The sequence below is a fragment of the Pseudophryne corroboree genome, chromosome 1, assembly GCF_028390025.1.
Source record: "Pseudophryne corroboree isolate aPseCor3 chromosome 1, aPseCor3.hap2, whole genome shotgun sequence".
Lineage (NCBI taxonomy): Eukaryota > Metazoa > Chordata > Amphibia > Anura > Myobatrachidae > Pseudophryne > Pseudophryne corroboree.
The window spans coordinates 468,040,094-468,059,490 of record NC_086444.1 but is presented as its reverse complement, the minus strand read 5'-3'; the positions used below and the strand labels follow the sequence as shown (position 1 = coordinate 468,059,490).

The 19,397-nt window shown below is 37.6% G+C and overlaps 1 protein-coding gene across 1 annotated transcript in view; it reads right to left on the bottom strand.

The window, feature by feature from the left end:
• The window catches only part of CNTNAP4 (contactin associated protein family member 4), a 438,669-nt gene that overhangs the window by 165,909 nt on the left and 253,363 nt on the right, over positions 1–19,397 (bottom strand). The window contains exons 5-10 of the mRNA XM_063913709.1: positions 16,166–16,369; positions 14,345–14,529; positions 12,826–12,969; positions 10,653–10,914; positions 9,924–10,073; positions 5,704–5,872 (exon numbers count right to left, since the gene is read on the bottom strand). Of these exons, the coding sequence (XP_063769779.1) occupies positions 5,704–5,872; positions 9,924–10,073; positions 10,653–10,914; positions 12,826–12,969; positions 14,345–14,529; positions 16,166–16,369 (1,114 nt within the window). The remainder of the gene's footprint in view (positions 1–5,703; positions 5,873–9,923; positions 10,074–10,652; positions 10,915–12,825; positions 12,970–14,344; positions 14,530–16,165; positions 16,370–19,397) is intronic.

Genomic DNA, 19,397 nt, shown 5'->3' with positions numbered 1-19,397 from the left:
CCTGAGAGTCGTGGGGAGGAGATGATGGTGTGGCTGAGGGGTGCAGGCAGGAGATGATGGTGTGGCATCACTCATTTGGTAATGATAAATTATTTTACTGTAGAGCTGCTTAATGATATACTGCAAATGTCACACTTACGTTTATACTTTATTCACGGCAAAGACTGACACAAAACATGTTAATGCATAACATGTGTTTGTATTCTGCTGTGTTTCCTACCTCCACTAAGATCTGGCTTTTTAATATCAATTTTATGTTGATCTGACTTTTTCAATTTTCTTTTTAAATGTGGATCTGGCTTTTTCAGTGTACGGTATTTTATGCGGTTCTGGCTATATAAAAATCTTTTTTATGTGGATCTTGCTATTTCAATGTATTTCATGTGGATCTGTCTATTTCAATGTATTTCATGTGGATCTGGATTTGTCAATGTATGTGAATTTATATATATGTATATCTGTATGTTAAGATTTTATATATATATATATATATATATATATATATATATATATATAAAAACAATTTGGAACTAAGCGCACAAGTGTCAAAGAAATAATTAACCATTAATATCTATGGGTGACTGCTAAAAAACAGTGTATTTGTGAAACACGCATAAAATAGTAAATAATTATGTTCTAAAGCACCTACTAGTGCATATGTACAAAGTGCAAAATGTGCTCAAGTGAACAAATATTTTGGGAATGGACCTAGCTCAGTTGACATCTTTGGTCATCAGACCAGCATATAAATAAAGAAGAAAATATAGAAACCATCGTGTGTAATGTCTTAACTCTGCATATTTGATTAAAAGCAACAGATACTGTGTAAAATCTAGGGATTCGTCCTTAGTGTGGACTTCATCAATGGGAAGATGTGATGAAGTCCCTTGATGAAGTCCACACTAAGGACGAAATGCATTGGCACTCTTGCTGTATCCAGGAATGCCACTCTGGACAGATAAGCCTTTTATATTTGTGACCTCTTGTACGTGTGCTACCTACCATTACCTGCTAATTATTATTTGTTTGTTTTTAAGTATGTATTTGTTGAGATTAAAACTGTGTTTTTGAAAAAAGGAAAAACCTTGTTGGTTGGGATTGCTTTCCCTAGATTTTATACAGTATCTGTTGCTTTTCAACAAATATGCAGAGTTAAGACGTTACACACGAGGTTCTCTAAATTTTCTCCTTTCTTTTATATACACCTTGATTATATGTTGGTCTGACGACCGAAGGTGCCAACTGAGAAGCTAAGTCCATTCCCCAAATATTTGTTTACTTAAGCACATTTTGCACTTTGTATGTATGCACTAGTAGGTGCTTTAGAACGTAATTCTTTACTCTATATATATATATATATATATATATATATATATATATATATAATGTGTGGGTATCGATGTGGCTTTCCAAATATATATCCAGAGCCCCAGCCCTGCCCACATGCCAGGTCCGCAGCTGCAGCAGTCACTAAATAAACAAGCCACCCGCCGCCACATCTCTCACATCAAAAGATGTGTCGAGCTGGCAGTGCTAGACTTCCTCCCCTAGCCCTGCCTTCCTCAGTCCCTCTCTGAACCATGTTCACATGCCAATGCCTGCATTTTGGGATTGACTCCCCCCTTATTTTTGCATTCTTATGCTCTCCCACTTACACTAATTGTAAAATGGTGCTAGCCACGCCCAATAGGCGGTGCTAGACTTTCCCCTCCGGCGGTGCACACCCTAATAAAATGTGCTGAACACGCCTATGTAGATGACACAACATCTGTTAAATCAGAGCAGAATAAATAAACTCAATATCACATTTCAAAAACTGTCCCAATTACAAGATCACAAACATATCTGCCTGATCAAGCATTCACATCTTACAACCATTTCTTCACATCGCTGAAATTTCAACTCACCATTAGAACTATTCTTCCCAGCTATCCCATTTTATAATCTGATCTACCTGTCCCTGCAATTGCTGTATACTGTATCTCACAATCAAAATGTCTATATGAACAATCACTCCACAATGCAATGCGCCAAAACTTCATATTATGGACACACAAGAAACTCCATTTAAACACAGTGCAGAATGTTTCAAAACACAACAGAGACTATAACAAATTCAACTATATTATCATAAACAGATTAACATAAAATCCTCCACATAATGCATGTTATGGGCACCATATGCTTATCACAGTAATAATGCTACTGTACAAACACAAATGCATCTGTATAATCCTGCATTATTACATACAGTATTTCACACACTTCTTTATATATTTCACAAACAATCCATATAGTCACTGTTATTATATAACTCACTGTATTAGAGCATTGCTTACCATATTCTATATAAAAAGTTAAAAGTTTTGCATCCAATAATACAAGCTAAATGCCATTAAAACCAGTGCCGGATTAAGCATTCAGGGGCTCTACCCCTACCCTCTTGTCAGACTCAGCACCAACCCGAGAGGTGGCTTCAGGGGAATGATCAGTGCACCTCTGTATTACTTCTTACTTGTCCACTACCACAGTGCAGTGGCAGTGTCACATCAGGTAGGGAGAGAGGAGACTACTGCTGCTAAGCAACAGCAGCGTATGCTGGGCTGAAGAGGGTCCAAGGAGCAGCAGCAGCAGTTCCTCTCTACTTGTACTACTGTATATCCTGCTGCCATTGTGCTGCTATTCAGAGGCAAGTGAGAGTGGACAGATTGGACACATTGGCAGTGTGCATAGGTGAGGCCTCACACCACTTAATTTGTCTCTGACTAAAACATATTACATCATAAACAGTAAATAAGCATAAAGCCTGGTACAACATACTGTAGCATACCTATATGTATCCTCAATTATCTAATTTACAGGGGAATGTATAGAGTAGAACGGTCTTAGCCCTACTTTAGAGATGCACCCTGCACCGCAAAATAATGAGTCATTGGCCAACAAATTTTTTTGGGGGGTTTGGTGTCTGGAATGCTAGTATTGATTTTGGTTATATTGGGTCTGCTAATTCCAAATACAAAAACAGTTTTTCTCTATCAGTTATACTTTTGCGCATGCCCAGGCCATGGCACATCACCATCTGGGCGACCTTCAGGCTGAGCAGGATGTAATTCGCCCTGGTTATCAGAAACTTTCTGGGCAACCACAAAGCTCAAAATTATGCTGAGCTAGTAAACAACAAGGTCATTAATTTCAGAGACCTTGGATGTAACATGAGTATAAAAGTTCATTACTTACACAGCCACTTGGACCATTTCCCAGAAAATTTGGGTGATAGGAGTGAAGAGCAAGATGAAAGATTTCACCAGGACATTAAAACAATGCTACCAGGGAAGGTGGGATATACATATGATGGCAGATTACTGTTGGAACTTACAAAGAGACTGTCCAAACAAAGTCCATTCAAGAATGTACCACAAAAGAAGGTTCCTAAACTAATTTTCTTTTAATTTATGGTTTCATTTTATTATTTTGAAGAACAAGTTTGAGTCACTATAGTGTTACTGTAATGTTACTATGTTTTATTGATGTCACTAAAATATTCTAGAAAATATTTTTAGACTATGTTTTTTAACGTTTTGTGTTTTATTATGTGAATCATAGGCCTAATATGAAATAGGGTAACACAAATCAGACAATGTTTATATCTCAAAAATTAGAGCTGATAGGTGAAAATTAATGTTATATTTCAAATCAGCACACCAAATATACATAAAATTAGCTCAAAAATCCTCAACAACAAAACACGTGTTGGGCTGTGATCAGTACTTTGCACATGCACTGGAGCGATTCTGCCTGTGCGCGAATGGGTCCTGCGACCCTGACACAGTTCGGAATCAGACTGTCAGTGAGTGTCAGTCTGATGACATTTTAGGATTGGGAGGAGGCAGTGGCGATGGCCAACATTTCTCCAAACAGAGGCATGTTGCTACTGTTTAGGGACATTGAAGTGGCCAGGGGTCTCAGTAGTTGCACAGAGAGTTCCTGACCTCTGCGACGGGCAGCTTGCATGGCTCCATGGATGCCACAAGCCGCCTCAATGGCGAGTCCAGTTATCCACTGCTGCATCCTAGGATGCAAGTTAGATAACTACTGCTGCAGGAGGCATCTGCTTGCAAAAGATGCCTCCTTCTGCCGCGCCATACAGCGCTGCAGAAGGAGCAGCAGTGATAGCACATTCAATCACATCTGAATTAGGCCCAGTATATGCTTACTTACAAATACAACTTTATCATCTATTAAACAATCCTCCATATTAACCATTCATTGTGCCAAAATTACACATCTTCCAATACATCTGTAACTCAATCCTATACAATATTTGCATCTGGGTTACAATATCCCAAATGTAGCTGCATTTTAGAGCCCTCATTCCTTCTTCCACCATTATACATGCAGCCTGGTGAATGAGGGAAGACTGTGTAGTAGGTTTTGCCACTAGTTTAGGGTGTGACTAATGCAAGGGAAGCAGCATGAATTATCTTCCTTCGGTCCACTCTAGGGGGGTAATTCAGACCTGATCGCAGCAGCAAATTTGTTAGCAGTTGGGCAAAACCATGTGCACTGCAGGGGCGGCAGATATAACATGTGCAGAGAAAGTTAGATTTGGGTGTGGTGTGTTCAATCTGCAATCTAAATTGCAGTGTAAAAATAAAGCAGCCAGTATTTACCCTGCACAGAAACAATATAACCCACCCAAATCTAACTCTCTCTGCACATGTTATATCTGCCACACCTGCAGTGCACATGGTTTTGCCCCACTGCTAACAAAGTTCCTGCTGATATCAACTCAGAATTACCCGCCATGTGCACTGCAAGTGTGGCAAATATAACATTTGCAGAAAGATTTAGATTTAGGTTGGGTTATTTTGTTTCTATGCAGGGTAAATACTGGCTGCTTTATTTTTACACTGCAATTTAGATTTCAGTTATAACACATCCCACTCAAATCTAAAGCCACGGGCCGATGCAGGAGAGATGTGTGCTGAGCGAACCGCTCAGCACACATCTCTCCTGCCGCTCAGCACAGCGCGATCTGTGCTGAGCGTGCGGGGGGAGACAGGGGGGGGCGCTCATTTCACCCAGCGGGTGAAGTGAGCGACCCGCTAGATTGGCCTGCATGCAGGCCAATCTAGCAGCAGCGATAGCGATGTGCGGGGCCGCGCATCGCTATCGCTGAGGGGGCTACACACGGAGCGATCATGCTGATATTCTAAGCAATCTAGTCAGATTGCTTAGAATATCGCTCCGTGAGTACCCCCCTTAACTCTCTCTGCACATGTTATATCTGCCCCCCCCCCCCTGCAGTGCCCATGATTTTTCCCAACTGCTAACAAATTTGATGCTATGATTAGAACATAATTACCCCCTAGAACTTTTTTGTTGCTAACCTTTTTAAACTAAAAACAGGTTTGCCCGGTAATCTAGAAAAGCACAGCAAAGGGGAAAGAGCTGAGCACTGTATGTGGAAGTGGGATGGGGGTGTGAATAAGATCCCAAAATAAAGTTTTATGAAATCCAAATATTGGTACTTTATCAATGTGCTGTACGGTATAATAAAAGAATATAAATATAACTGTTTAAGTAAAATAGCAAGAGTACAAAGTAGCATTTAAATTACACAAATGAAAACACATCGTAATGTATGAGTCACATTGAATGTAACAGGTTATGTATGGTTCGTAACAATACATATATTCTTACCTGTCAATGATGCCACATAAATCTATTTGTAGCTCACTAAAATTGCCAAGCAAACTTTGCTGTACTGAAATTAGGTCCACCAACTTAGAGCCAATATAAATTAATTTCATGCATCCAAAAAAACTGTCAACAGGTTTTATACATTCATGATCAGTGTTGTTGGGACAACCTGAATAACATAAAATAATTGATATTTAGTTCATTTAGAAATAATATATTCTAATGTACCAATGAAGCACTCATTGAAATATATCTTTTTTACATATACATTATAAATTGACTTTCTTTTGTTAGGGAATTTTAAAATCTTATAAATGTAACAAACCGCAGTATTTCATAATATGAACATTGTTTAGTGACTGTTAATTATACAACACCCATTTAAGTATACTGTACACAAAATGCATACAATTCTTAAATGCATGATTCAGTGACCAGAATTATCACATTCTGCAGGCTGTAGAACATCAGTGTTGAAAATGAGGTACAGTAGGTGGGTGTCGATACCTGGAACGCAGGCTAACATTGTGTGGGCACAGACCAGAAAAGAAGAGGGCAGCACTCCATGACTTTTATAAAAGCAATCCCATAAAGTGTTTAATAAATCTGCACTACATATACCAGCATTCATTTGTAACTATTGCACCATATTTAGTGTAATGCAAAACAGGTCAAATGTTGCACAAAAAAAAAATAGACATTTGCACCTTAAAGATGGTACACTAGTTGCACTTAAACATTGTTATGTGTAGCACACATGTATTAAACACTTAGGGGTCTATTCATGAGAAACGAGAGGAGAAGTGACCCAGTGGTGAAGTTGCCCATGGCAACCAATCAGTGTTGAGGTAACATTTATAAAGTGCATTCTATAAAATGATATGTATCAGCCATGGGCAACTTCTGCACTGGCTCATTTCTCCACTCTTTTCACTGCTTCATGAATAGACCCCTTAGATCAGGCTTTCCCAACCACGGTCCTCAAGGCACACCAACAGTGCATGTTTTAGTGATATCCAGGCTGCAGCACAGGTGACTTAATTAGTAGCTCAGTTATTTTGATTTAATCATCTGTGCTGCAGCCTGGATATCACTAAAACCTGCACTGTTGGTGTGCCTCGAGGACAGTGGTTGGGAAAGCCTGCCTTAGATGTTGATTCCTATTAGATGCTAAGGTGTGAGTTTCTACTGCAACAGCGTGGAGATGCTGCCTACAGGATCTTATCAGGATCACAGTGTTATGGATCATGATAGTCGGAATACTGATGCCGGAATCCCGACACTGCTTGGAGTACTGATGCCGGGATTCTGGCATGAATCACAATGCTGGCGATGGGATCCCAAATGCATTAGCGAATGTCTGCACAGAGATAAGCCACATGGGGGGAAGTGTTTAGGTTTAGACTATGGGGGAGGGTTAAGGTTAGGCTACAGAAAAGAAGGTTTAGGGTTAGGATGTGGGGGGGTTAGGTTTAGGCTGCAGGGAGGGGGATAGGGTTAGACTGTGGGGGCAAGGGTTAGGTTCAGGCTGTAGGAAAGGAGGGTTAGAGAGGTTAGGGATTAGGGGTAGCATACTTACATAGTAGATGTTGGGATCCTGAGCATCGGGATGCCGCTGTTAGTATTATGACTGCTGGCATCCCAAGTGACGGGATCCTGTTACCATCCCATTGCACCACAACTCATCTCACCCTGGACTAAAAAGCAAAGGTGAGTCTTGAGGTACTTTGCAGTAAGTGCAATATATAACTGCATTTACTTGTAATGCAAGGAGGCTCACAGCTAATAAAATTGAAACCTTTATTTAATTTTTTTCTAAAAGTCCCAGAGTGACATCCTCTTTCCTTTTTTTTATTTTGGATTTAAAATGTCTCTTTGCTCCCCTGATAGCCCCTCCAACTATAATCTTACCCATTCTGCACAGCATGAGTTGGAGTAGGCTCAGGTACAGAAAGCAGTGGGAGCATCTTGACCGTCAGCAGCAATGTGCACATGCACCAACAGTGACATATTTTTTGTCCCCTAAGAGAAATATTTTATAGTTGTTTCATATCCTCCACTTTAGTAGTACATAAGTGTATGACACGACATAATGAAGAACATCACACCTAAGAATATTGTCATTCTTTTGCACAGCAAAAGACCAACAAAGCTAATGACTACTTCTAAACAGCAAATCACCAGACATAAGTGACACAGATATGAAAAGAGACTACAAAGGAATCCACATGTCACAGAGATATCCATCCAGTGTAAAGCCCAAAGGTTTAAATGTAAGACCCCCTTATACTTTACTCAACCATGTATTGCAGGGAAATATCTCAAACTTTAAACCAAATGTACTGTACCAGTCATATTTTGCAAAGTCCCTTCAATTAGCTGTTGTATAGAAACACCACACCGCCAACTACCTGGTCCACACAGACCTCCAACCCTAGTAACCTATGATTTTTACTGGTATATTATTCTCTATAAATTGTCATTTTCAATAGAAATAAAGAAAGTTTCTTGTATGGAGTGATCCAATACAATTCTACAAATTTTATGAAAGTGATAATACTACTGTACTTTTCAATTTGTAAATGATATCAAAATGCTCCAAACTGATTACTAATATTTTGTGAGTAGTAATATCACTCCCCTTAAACATATCTTATTCTGAAGAATTGCAATTTTCTTTGTATCACTTGAATCTCACTAAATGTGTTCTGCAATGTAACACATAGCTATCATTAAATGTATAAAAAAACCAATGTGTTATGAGCACTACTTTATACAACATCTTGCTTTGTTTCAAAATCATATTTGTGCACTGTAAAATGAAAGAGATATTATGAGTCTCCAATGAGCTCCATAACCTGCATTAGGTCTTGTACTGTACTTTTATAGAACTTGGTAATTTCTAATATTAAAATTGTCAGTAGTAGCATGTTATTATCATGTTATTCAGTATACATTATATGCATGAAACCTATTATCTGGAATGCTATAGGTTTAACGGTTATCTACTGCAGATCACAATGTCTAAAATATTGCCTATGGCAACCAATCAGCTGCTACGTATCATTTTATAGAATGCACTTTATAAATGTTACCTCAACACTGATTGGTTTCCATGGGCAACTTCATTGCAACACATTTAACAACTTAACTGGGGAATATTTTACACATTTTTTTATTATAATTATAAATTGTAAGTCTTTTAAAATTAATTAATTAGGTTAATAATATCTTTTTAAAAACACTTAACATTATTTTAGTAACATAAATATGCATAGGGTGTGTCTAGCACCAAACTGTCGGCATGTCAGACACCTGTAGCAACTCATGCCTGTTAAGTGGTTTTAAAATGGCCCTTGTCTCCAAAATGGTTTATCAGAGCTTTTTATGGACACATTGTGATCAGAGCACTAGCAATACCATCCACTTTTCTGTTCTGGCATTCTGGAATCTCGGAATAACAGGATACAAAGGCATTTAATTGGATATGTGCATCTAATACTGTGTACATACAATTTTGACAAGGATTTATACGTAGGGTTTGTAAGCAAAGCAAAACTCACACAACTGGACAAAGCAATGTAACAAGTGCATGGAGAGTTAGATTTGGGTGGGGTGTGTTCAAACTGAAATATAAATTGCAGTGTAAAAATAGAGCTTTCTAACATTTGTGAGCTACATGCAAAAGCAGACAGTATTTATCCTGCACAAAAACTATATAACCCACCCAAATCTAAATATCTCTGCACATGTTACATATGCCTAACCTGCAGTGCAACATGGTTTTGCCCAGTTGTGTGCTTTTTTGCTTTGCTTATAAACCTAATTCAGGCCCATACAGTAGTTCATTAAAGCCAAACCTACAACATAAAAGAGTAATAATAAAAAAAGAAAATGCAAAATGTTGTATGCACATGGTTACACAATGCTGAGAGCCTTACCATTTTAGTGCAGAAAGAACCTTAGCACACTTACTGTATATGCAAGCAGTATAATATTTATATAGATAACAAATTAGCAATTACATATACTGTAGGTATCAACCATCATACGTATCACCATGGGTCTTGCAGCTAATACACATATCATTATGTGATACTTTTATAGAACTTGAGGATTCATAAATTTTCAGATTTCACACTTGAAAAAACAATAGTAATTATAATTAACATGCAATTGTAATTAACATGATCAAGAAAAATAAAGATGACATGCTGTACCTCCAAAATAGTAGTTTTCAGCAGATGACACTTGAAATGGTAAGCTCATATACAAGCTTGAGGATGCATCATTGTCTATTGTAAGACTCACGCGGTTTCTTTTTGCCACAAGAGAAATGTAATGCCACTGTCCATTGTTCAATTTAAACCCTGTAATATATTAAAAAATAAAACAAAAACACCATCTTCTTTAATAAGAAATATGATTATATCCACAATAAAGTAAATTCTAAACCACAATGCTAATCAAACTTCGAAAAATGTCCATGTATATGTGATATTTCAGCAGTAATATATGGGCACAACCCCATTAAATGACAGATGAGATGCAAAAATAAAATGTAGATAAAAACTTAGACATTATACCAACTCACAACAAACCCATAAGAAAAATATACTTAAACCTTAGTTCTCCATCAAAAAACTACAATATAGCTGCTTTGGCAGCCATTGGGCACAAGAATGAGGATTTTCTCTATCCAAGCACTCAGTCTTCTGAGAATATGCAGGGATCAGCACATGTACAGTGAATCTGCCTTTGGCCTTTTAATTCCAGTGCTGATAGCTTAATTACACATGTAGCAGCCTATTTACATGCACTGGCCTACAGAAAAAAAGTCTATCAGAAATGACTGACATGTAATATTACCCCTGTTATGCTTAAGGGCTTAATGGTTGCATGTTACTCCAATGCCTGTATTAATAGTATAAATGTCTTGCATACAGTACCTGTAGCAGTGTCCAAATACAATTTTTTACGTTTGAATAGGCTCATTTTAAGTGTTCCATCTTCCATATACAAAGTAAACTCAAATGGAGCAGAGCTAAGTCTAGTGGCAAATAAACTTCCTTTCTTGTTCCAGGTCCGGAAATGAAAAGTGATTGTTACCTCTTCTTGCAGTGGTAATCCAGGCAAGATCAAATAGCTGTTTGAATTAAGAAATGTAACTGGGACAGTTGGGAGCTCTATACAAGAGAATGAGACATTCCCCTAAATAGAACAAAATAAAAACAGATAAAAATCGATTGTATTATTATGACATTATTGCTATTATTACTACATGTGAGAAGTTGAATCATTATTTTTTTTAATTATACATATACAATTATGTTAATAATGAGCTTGTTTAGGTATTGTGTGCAGCTTAGATTCAAACATCTTAGATTTCAGTGTTATTCTCAATAATTTTGAAATGGCCGAATAGGTGCACATCTCAATACTGCAAAATTCAGGTTGAAATAAGCAACATAACATGGTTAAAGAGACTTTGCATATGATTTTTCTACATGTTCAAGCAGTAAAGAGCTTAAACTGTGCAACATGGAGAGACTAGTTTTGTAGCAAACATTTTGGAAAAAGCAACTCTGTTTTCAATTTTAAAATAAATTTTAAAAGTGGATTTCCCAAACCAGATTCAAATGACAACACTGCTCAAAGGGACATTCAAATATGGGGAATCTAGGTACAGTACTGTGATTATTTATTATATGGACTAGGCATGGCACTAGTCCACATAACAAATTAATCCCTGTAGCATGTCTACAAAAGAGAACATCTTTTAAAATAATGTATAGTTCTGCAAACAGGGGCGTATTAGGGTGCCAGGCCAGATCCTGCTTGGCCAGTCCCGTTGTCCCCTCAGTGAGCCTCCCAATACCCACCAGCCAGGCTGGCTGCTGCAATCGATCGGAGCTCAGCTTTGATTGGGCAGTGTTAACTGACAGCTTCTGCATCTGCACAGAAGCTTAATGAGGCCAATGAAAAATGGGCAGCAGGGGAGCTGCTGTGCATGCACAGCTGCAGCGGCCCCCTCATAATAGTTTTCAAAGCCCAGGCCTTCACGGAGCCAGGCCCGGCACTTTCCCGGTAACTGCTTGTGGCAATTATGGGTATTGTAAGCTGCGTCCGCCATCCCCGCAGTCTTATTGTTCACTTGAACTGGTCGGTTGTCCCGACAGTCACTGATGCAACAGGCAGAGAGATGCCCACCCCTTCCTTCCATACTGTCAATCAAACAGGAAGCTCCACCCCAGCCAATGCTACTATAAGGCATATAATTATAATTATCAACTGCAAGAGAGGTGTCTCTCTAGAAGCATTGGAACATGGGTACCTTCAAAATTTTGCTATGGGGATCACACAGTTCTGATGATAGTGATAATAATTTCTTTCATGAGTGAAGGGCTGAGTGTGTGTGTGGGGGGTCACATATATGCATCTGACTAAGAATACTGGTGGATGTTTGCATGTGACATCAGATCATAGAAATTGCAACCACAGTACAGTATGTTACAGTCATGCCCCACATATTCAATATATTAAATATTCCATTACTTAAAATACTAATGCTAATAATCTTGAATAAATAGTTTAGTTTTAGTGAGAACACTAAAAATAAAGGTTATGATGACAAAGTAGGCATTGATTAGAATAAAGGGCCCTACAGACTTGGTGACCCGCCGCTGAGCTGCCTGACCGCCAAATTGTCAGGCGGGCGACCCAGCGGCGGGGGGAGGTGTTGGGGGGAGTAAAGTTTCACTTTAAGGAAGATTCTTCACTCCCCCCATCATCCGGCTCCATAGCAATGCATACTAACAGGGACGATATCGTCCATATTGGCATGCATGTTTAAACAAGCCGTCACCAGCAATGATCGAGCGCGGGGCTGCGCATCGTTCATCGCTGGTGCCTACACACTGAAAGATATGAATGGTATCTCTTTCAATAATGAACGAGATTGTTCATATCTTTCATTGGTATTGGCCAGTGGGTAGGGCCCTTAAGCTGGGAAACAAGAACAGAATAAAAATTATAGTAATGCTTGTACAAGAGAACATTTAAAAACTATCCAACCAAAAGAAAACCTAATTATAATAGTCAATAAAAGTAATTTACTATTACCTCAATGTAGATCACAGGTTTATATCTCCTGGCCAAGTCAATTATGTTCCCACCATTATAAAAAAGATTTTCAAAGCATCCATGGAAGTTTTTCTTTAGCAATGATGCTGATTTTCCTTGTGATGCAATCCCTCCAAAGCTAAGCTTAGGAAGAAAAGAACAATCAATATAGCCATTAAGGCAGTTTCAATAGTGTATTGCAGAATGTTGCAATTATCTTCTTAATTGAGCATTTAATTTCACGAACTTATTACAAGTATCTCTAGTAAAAATATTGTTTCTGCTTTTTTCTACTTACTGTACATACAAGTAGTTGAAAACGCAATGATTTTTTGCTATTAACGTTTTATTTATTACTAATTTGTGCCTCGTTCTCTGCTTCTTGTCTGCAGCTCTGGCATCAGTTCAAGATTTAGATACAATTTGGGAATTCATACTTAGATAATAACAACTGGAAAGGCCAGACAATTACTGGTCCTGCAGGTGATATACGACGACTTACAAGTATATGAAACAGCCAACCGAATAATAACTACGGAGGTCTGTTATGAAAAAATAGCAGAATTACGGCCTATATTTTACAGTAAATATGAAATATTTACCCTTACACATCTACAATATCTGTTTATTAATATGCAGTTGTGCTATTGGTAAGAGGCAATCAGTAATTAGTAAAAGGCCGACATAAAAATAGTAACAGTGCGTATACACAAAGCGGAGATATATTCAATATATGGCAACAATAAAAGACTATTACCTTTCTTAGAATATGTGACACTATTTGATTACTTCAGATCCTCCTCATTTATTTCCTTTGTTATGAAGCTTAGTTGAGTCATTTATTACTTTCTGTGCATTCACTTGTAAATGCCAGGGGTGTACAATACATATAACCCCACTGAATGACATTTACAGCATTATTTCAACATTATTTATGTATTGATGTAGAATTTATATAGTTACATTTTTTTGTATGCAGTTTATCTCCATGGGGGTCATTCAGACCTTATCGCTCGCTAGCGTTTTTTGCAGTGCTGCAATCAGGTCAGAACTGAACATGCGTTTGCACCGCAATGCGCAGGCGCGTCACACTGGTACAAAGTGGATTGTTGCTGTGCAATGGGTTATATGAAGAACCATTCACACAGCCGATCGCAAGGAGATTGACAAGAAGAGACCATTTTCAGTGAGTGGTTGGAAAAACACAGGCATGTCCAAGCGTTTGCAGGGCGGGTGTCTGACTTCAATTCCAGCCCCGGACAGGTTGAAGTGATCGCAGCGGCTGAGTAAATCCTGGGCAACTCAGAAACTGCACAAAGTGTTTTTCTACCAATCGGCTGCACATGCGATTGCACACTTGCACAGCTAAAATACACTCCCCGGTGGCTGGCAGGTATGCAAACGCAGGACTGCAAAAACCAGCTAGCAAAGGATTAGGTATGAATGACACCCCATGTACGTTATACTGTTTTGCCCGATAGAGTCTCTCATTCATAATTAATCTACACAAAATACACACCTCATAATCGATGTCCAAATAGGAGATATCTCCCTTCATGAAGAAATTATGCACATGTCTGTCAACAGTGAAATTTACTTGTCTGCCAAAACGTTCTATGACAGTTGAATGCCATTGCTGGTCATCTAGCAAACTTCCCAAAGAGACATTAACATGAGGTTTTGCAGTATGAAATTGTAGATTTCCTAAAAGAAGAATAGATACAAAGACAGCAACAATAAAACATTAGCATAGATTTTATACATTTATACTTGTTTTAAAATGTACACATTTATTTGTACTGAAATTCTTTTTGTTATGAGGTGTTTTTCATATGCAACATAGATCTTATAATTGTATAGGATGGATTGAAATTATGAGAAATTAGTGGGTTTTGAGTTTTCACTGTGATAAAAAAAGCTACATAAAACATTGACCACGGCACGTACTTGTCCTGTATTTTGCCATTGCCACGTCAAATTACAGTAATCATGACATTAGAATATATGTGATAATGTGGAGCCAGAGGCATTGAATGCTAAGATATGGGTAGTGTGGGAAAATGACAAGACATGATGGAGATTATGAAGTGTGTAAAACATTTAAAAAATGAAGATATATATAGTATGACAAAGATATCTATTTATTAACTTTTTTTTATATAGCACAGCATATTCCGTTGCTCTTTGTAATTGGGATATTTACAATAAAAGAGAAAATTCAATTAGCCCCAGAATAAAGTCACAATTTTTCAAAACTTTTTTGAATTTTTTTTTCTCCCTATTCAATTACACACGTTTTTTGTGCCCAAAATGTTTTCCATTTTCAGGCGAAAACACATAGGGGTAATTTACTAAGATGGGAGTTCTATTTAAGATAATATGTTGCCTGTAGCAACTAATCAGATTCCAGGTATTATCTTCTAGAAGGTGCTAGATAAATGAGAAGTCAAATCTAATTGGTTGCTATGGGCAACATCCCATCTTAAATAGAACTCCCATGTTAGTAAATTTACCCCTTAGACTCCATGATGATTTCACGGACCTATGTGTTTTTATGAAAAAGGTGGCTGAGTAGGGACTAATTATCTGAGATTTTATTTCAGGCAGGTGAAAAAAGTCCCAGATGAGCGCCAACATCAGGCCTAATTAAAGAGCTGTGTGTGGTGGTCAATTAGCTGCAGTAAATTACCACAGCCAACTAAATATCCCCCATATTCAGTTATATGAGACAGATATACAGTATATAAATGATTTATGTCAATAGATAGATAGATAGATAGATAGATAGATAGATAGATAGATAGATAGATAGATAGATACAGTAGATAGATAGATAGATAGATAGATAGATAGATAGATAGATAGATAGATAGATAGAAAGATAGATGATAGATAGATAGATAGATAGATAGATAGATAGATAGATAGATATGTTATGGATTGCTAACAAGTAAATTGTGTTTTCATAATCACATTTGCAAATCATGAAATCAAAGTTTTAACAATACAAATACTGTATATTATAAACCAATTATAAATTATTTTACAGAAATGTATTTTAAGATGTAAATAGTACACAGAGAAAAAGAAGACTCTTTTGAGGGTGCACTCTTAAAGGTCGGTAAATACCGTGAAACTCTGACTCTGATTGTCCCATTTTGGTTACTAGAAATTTTTTATTATTTTACTGGTGCGGAGTCGTCCCCTTTTCTTATGTATTTTAAGATGTCAACTACATTTCACATATTGCAGTCAAAAGTGGCCATTGGCCTATTAGGTAATTGTGCCAAGCAATAAAATGAGAGGACTGTAAATGTTTCATGACATTAGAAAACTTTACCTAGATGAATAATTAAGCAAAGTCTTCCTTTTACTAATTCCAATGCAATATGATCTCCATTCTGTCCTTCCCCATAAAGTAAAACACCGTCACTTTGCATAGTCTTAAACTTAACAGAAATCACGTCTTTTGTTGTGCTCATTGATTTTTGATGAAAACGGTACAATATGGAGCTTTTACCATCAAGATAAATAATGTCCGATCCTATAAAAAGAAATATAGCAAACAACTGACTGTTAGTGTTGATGTGATGAACATACAGGTTTGATTTATCTTGAAGTAACAGTAACAGTATTTCAAATATTTACAGAAAACCAAAGGTACAGTACTACTAATTCAAAATAACATTAAAGAATCAATGAGCGTTATTTACTGATATACTATAGAAATGATATACACATTTTCATAAAACTATAATAATAAATCTACAACTAGATATTCTGTCTAAAGCAAAGCAGACATTGAAAGAACATTTCTGTTGAAGTATTTTGGTTTAGTGGAGATTTGCACTTAAATTGAGGGTTATCTTCTATAATTTCTCAAAAGACTAATCTGTGCTAAACAACCAATCAGAAATCAGGCTTTTCATAGTGATAGTGAGCGTAAACAATTGTTTGATTAGCTGCTATGGTTTTTATGCAGGTTTGCACTTTTGATCAATGTTAGCAATAAATAACCATGATATCGAAGTTGTGTATCATTTTTATTTATGTTTAGAGGTATTTGCAATTTGATCATCTCTTTTCTAAATACAGTTTTGTTCTAAAGTCTTGTGTCTTTATCTAAGCTAGCTAAACACAACAAAACAGAGGTGCAGAACCTAACATACTGGTAGTGTTTACCAATCGCCCCAATGAGGAGGTATGGGCTTAGCTGTACCCAACACACAGGTTGTGGCCCCCAGAGTTGGTTGTGACAATGATAGATGAAAGTTGTCCACGAGCCATCTCTGGTAACATAGTAACATAGTAACATAGTATCTGAGGTTGAAAAAAGACAATTGTCCATCGAGTTCAACCTATTTGTGGTCTCCTATGCATGATGATTTGACTAAAATTTCTGACTGATGCTGCTGTCAGCCGTTGCATTTTATCCCTATTTATAGTAACTATAATGCATGACTATGCACCATACCCCTGGATATCCTTACCCATTAGGAATTTATCTAACCCATTCTTAAAGGTGTTGACAGATTCCGCCATTACAACTCCCTCGGGCAGGGAATTCCAAACACGTGTTGTCCTTACCGTGAAAAAGCCTTTACGACGTATTGTGCGGAATCTCCTCTCCTCTAACCTGAGCGAGTGCCCACGTGTCCTCTGTGTTGATCTAACCAAAAACAGGTCCCGCGCAAGCTCTGTGTATTGTCCCCTTATATATTTGTAGATGTTGATCATATCCCCTCTTAGTCTCCGCTTTTCCAATGTAAACATGCCTAGTCTTTCAAGCCTTTCCTTATATTCCATCGTCTCCATGCCCTTAATTAGTTTGGTCGCCCTCCTCTGTACCTTTTTTAGCTCCAGGATATCCTTTTTGTAGTACGGTACCCAGAATTGTACACAGAATTCAAGGTGTGGCCTCACTAGTGATTTATATAACGGGAGTATAATACTCTCGTCCCTATTATTATTATTATTATCCTTTATTTATATGGCGCCACAAGGGTTCCGCAGCGCCCGATTACAGAGTACAAATGCACATAAAAAATAGGAAAACAGTGACTTACAGTTGAATACAATATAGGACAAGTACAGGGCAGCTAAGCATAACTACACCAGTAAACATAGAGATAAGTTCCAGGTGGTCAAAAAACTGTGGGATCTGGGCAGTTGAGGATTATTAAAGTAAGAAAAGTATAAGCACATGAGGGAAGAGGGCCCTACTCGTGAGAGCTTACATTCTAAGGCATCCCTAGCATCAATACCCCGTTTTATGCATGCTAATATCTTATTAGCCTTCTTTGCTGCAGTCCTACTTTGGGTACTACTGCTTAGATTGCTATCTATAAGGACACCTAAGTCCTTTTCCAGTACAGAATCCCCTAATTTTACCCCATTTAGTAGGAAGGTGTAATTTTTGTTCTTGTTACCACAGTGCATTACCTTACACTTGTCTGTGTTGAAGCGCATTCTCCATTTGGCTGCCCATGCTTCTAATTTAACTAAGTCGTTCTGAAGAGACTCGGCATCCTCCTCTGTATTTATAGCCTTACACAATTTGGTACCATCTGCAAACATTGACACCATGCTCTCTAAACCTTCTGTTAGGTCGTTAATGAAAATATTGAACAATAGCGGTCCTAATACTGAGCCTTGCGGCACACCACTTAGCACTTCAGTCCAAGTTGAAAAAGATCCTTTAACCACAACGCGCTGCTCCCTATTATCTAACCAGTTTTTGACCCAAGTGCATATTGTGCTTCCTAGCCCTGATTCTTGTAGCTTGTAGATAAGTCTCATGTGTGGTACAGTATCGAATGCTTTGGCAAAGTCTAAAAATATTACATCCACGTCTTTACCCTGATCTAGATGTGCGCTTACTGTTTCATAAAAGCCAAGTAAGTTGGTTTGACAGGATCTGTCCTTCATAAACCCATGTTGATTCCTTTTAATGACCTTATTGACTTCAAGGAACTTCTGAACACTATCTCTTAGAATACCTTCCAATACTTTCCCCACTATAGATGTAAGACTAACTGGTCTATAATTACCTGGTTCATCTTTACTTCCCTTTTTGAATATAGGCACTACTTCCACTATACGCCAGTCTTTGGGAACCATACCTGATATAACTGAATCCTTAAAGATCAAAGATAGCAGTTTTGCCAGTTCAGAGTGAAGCTCCATTAGAACCCTTGGGTGAATACCATCGGGCCCTGGTGATTTATTAATCTTTAAATGTTTTAATCGGTCACAGACTACTTCCTCACTTAAATAAGTACCTATCAGTGGGATATTCTCATTATTGAGATTGTGTGTCAGTCCCTGAATTGGGTCCTCTCTAGTGAAAAAAACTCATTTAGTGTGTCCGCTATGTCATTATCATTTTTGCTTAAGACTCCCAACTTGTCTTTTAAAGGGCCTATACTCTCCTTTTTTAATCTCTTGCTATTAATGTATTTTAAAAAAAAATTGGGATTCGCTTTGCTTTCCTTTGCTACTAGTTTTTCAGTTTCTACTTTAGCCGCTCTTATTTTCTTTTTTGCAAATTTTGTTACATTCCTTATAGTGTT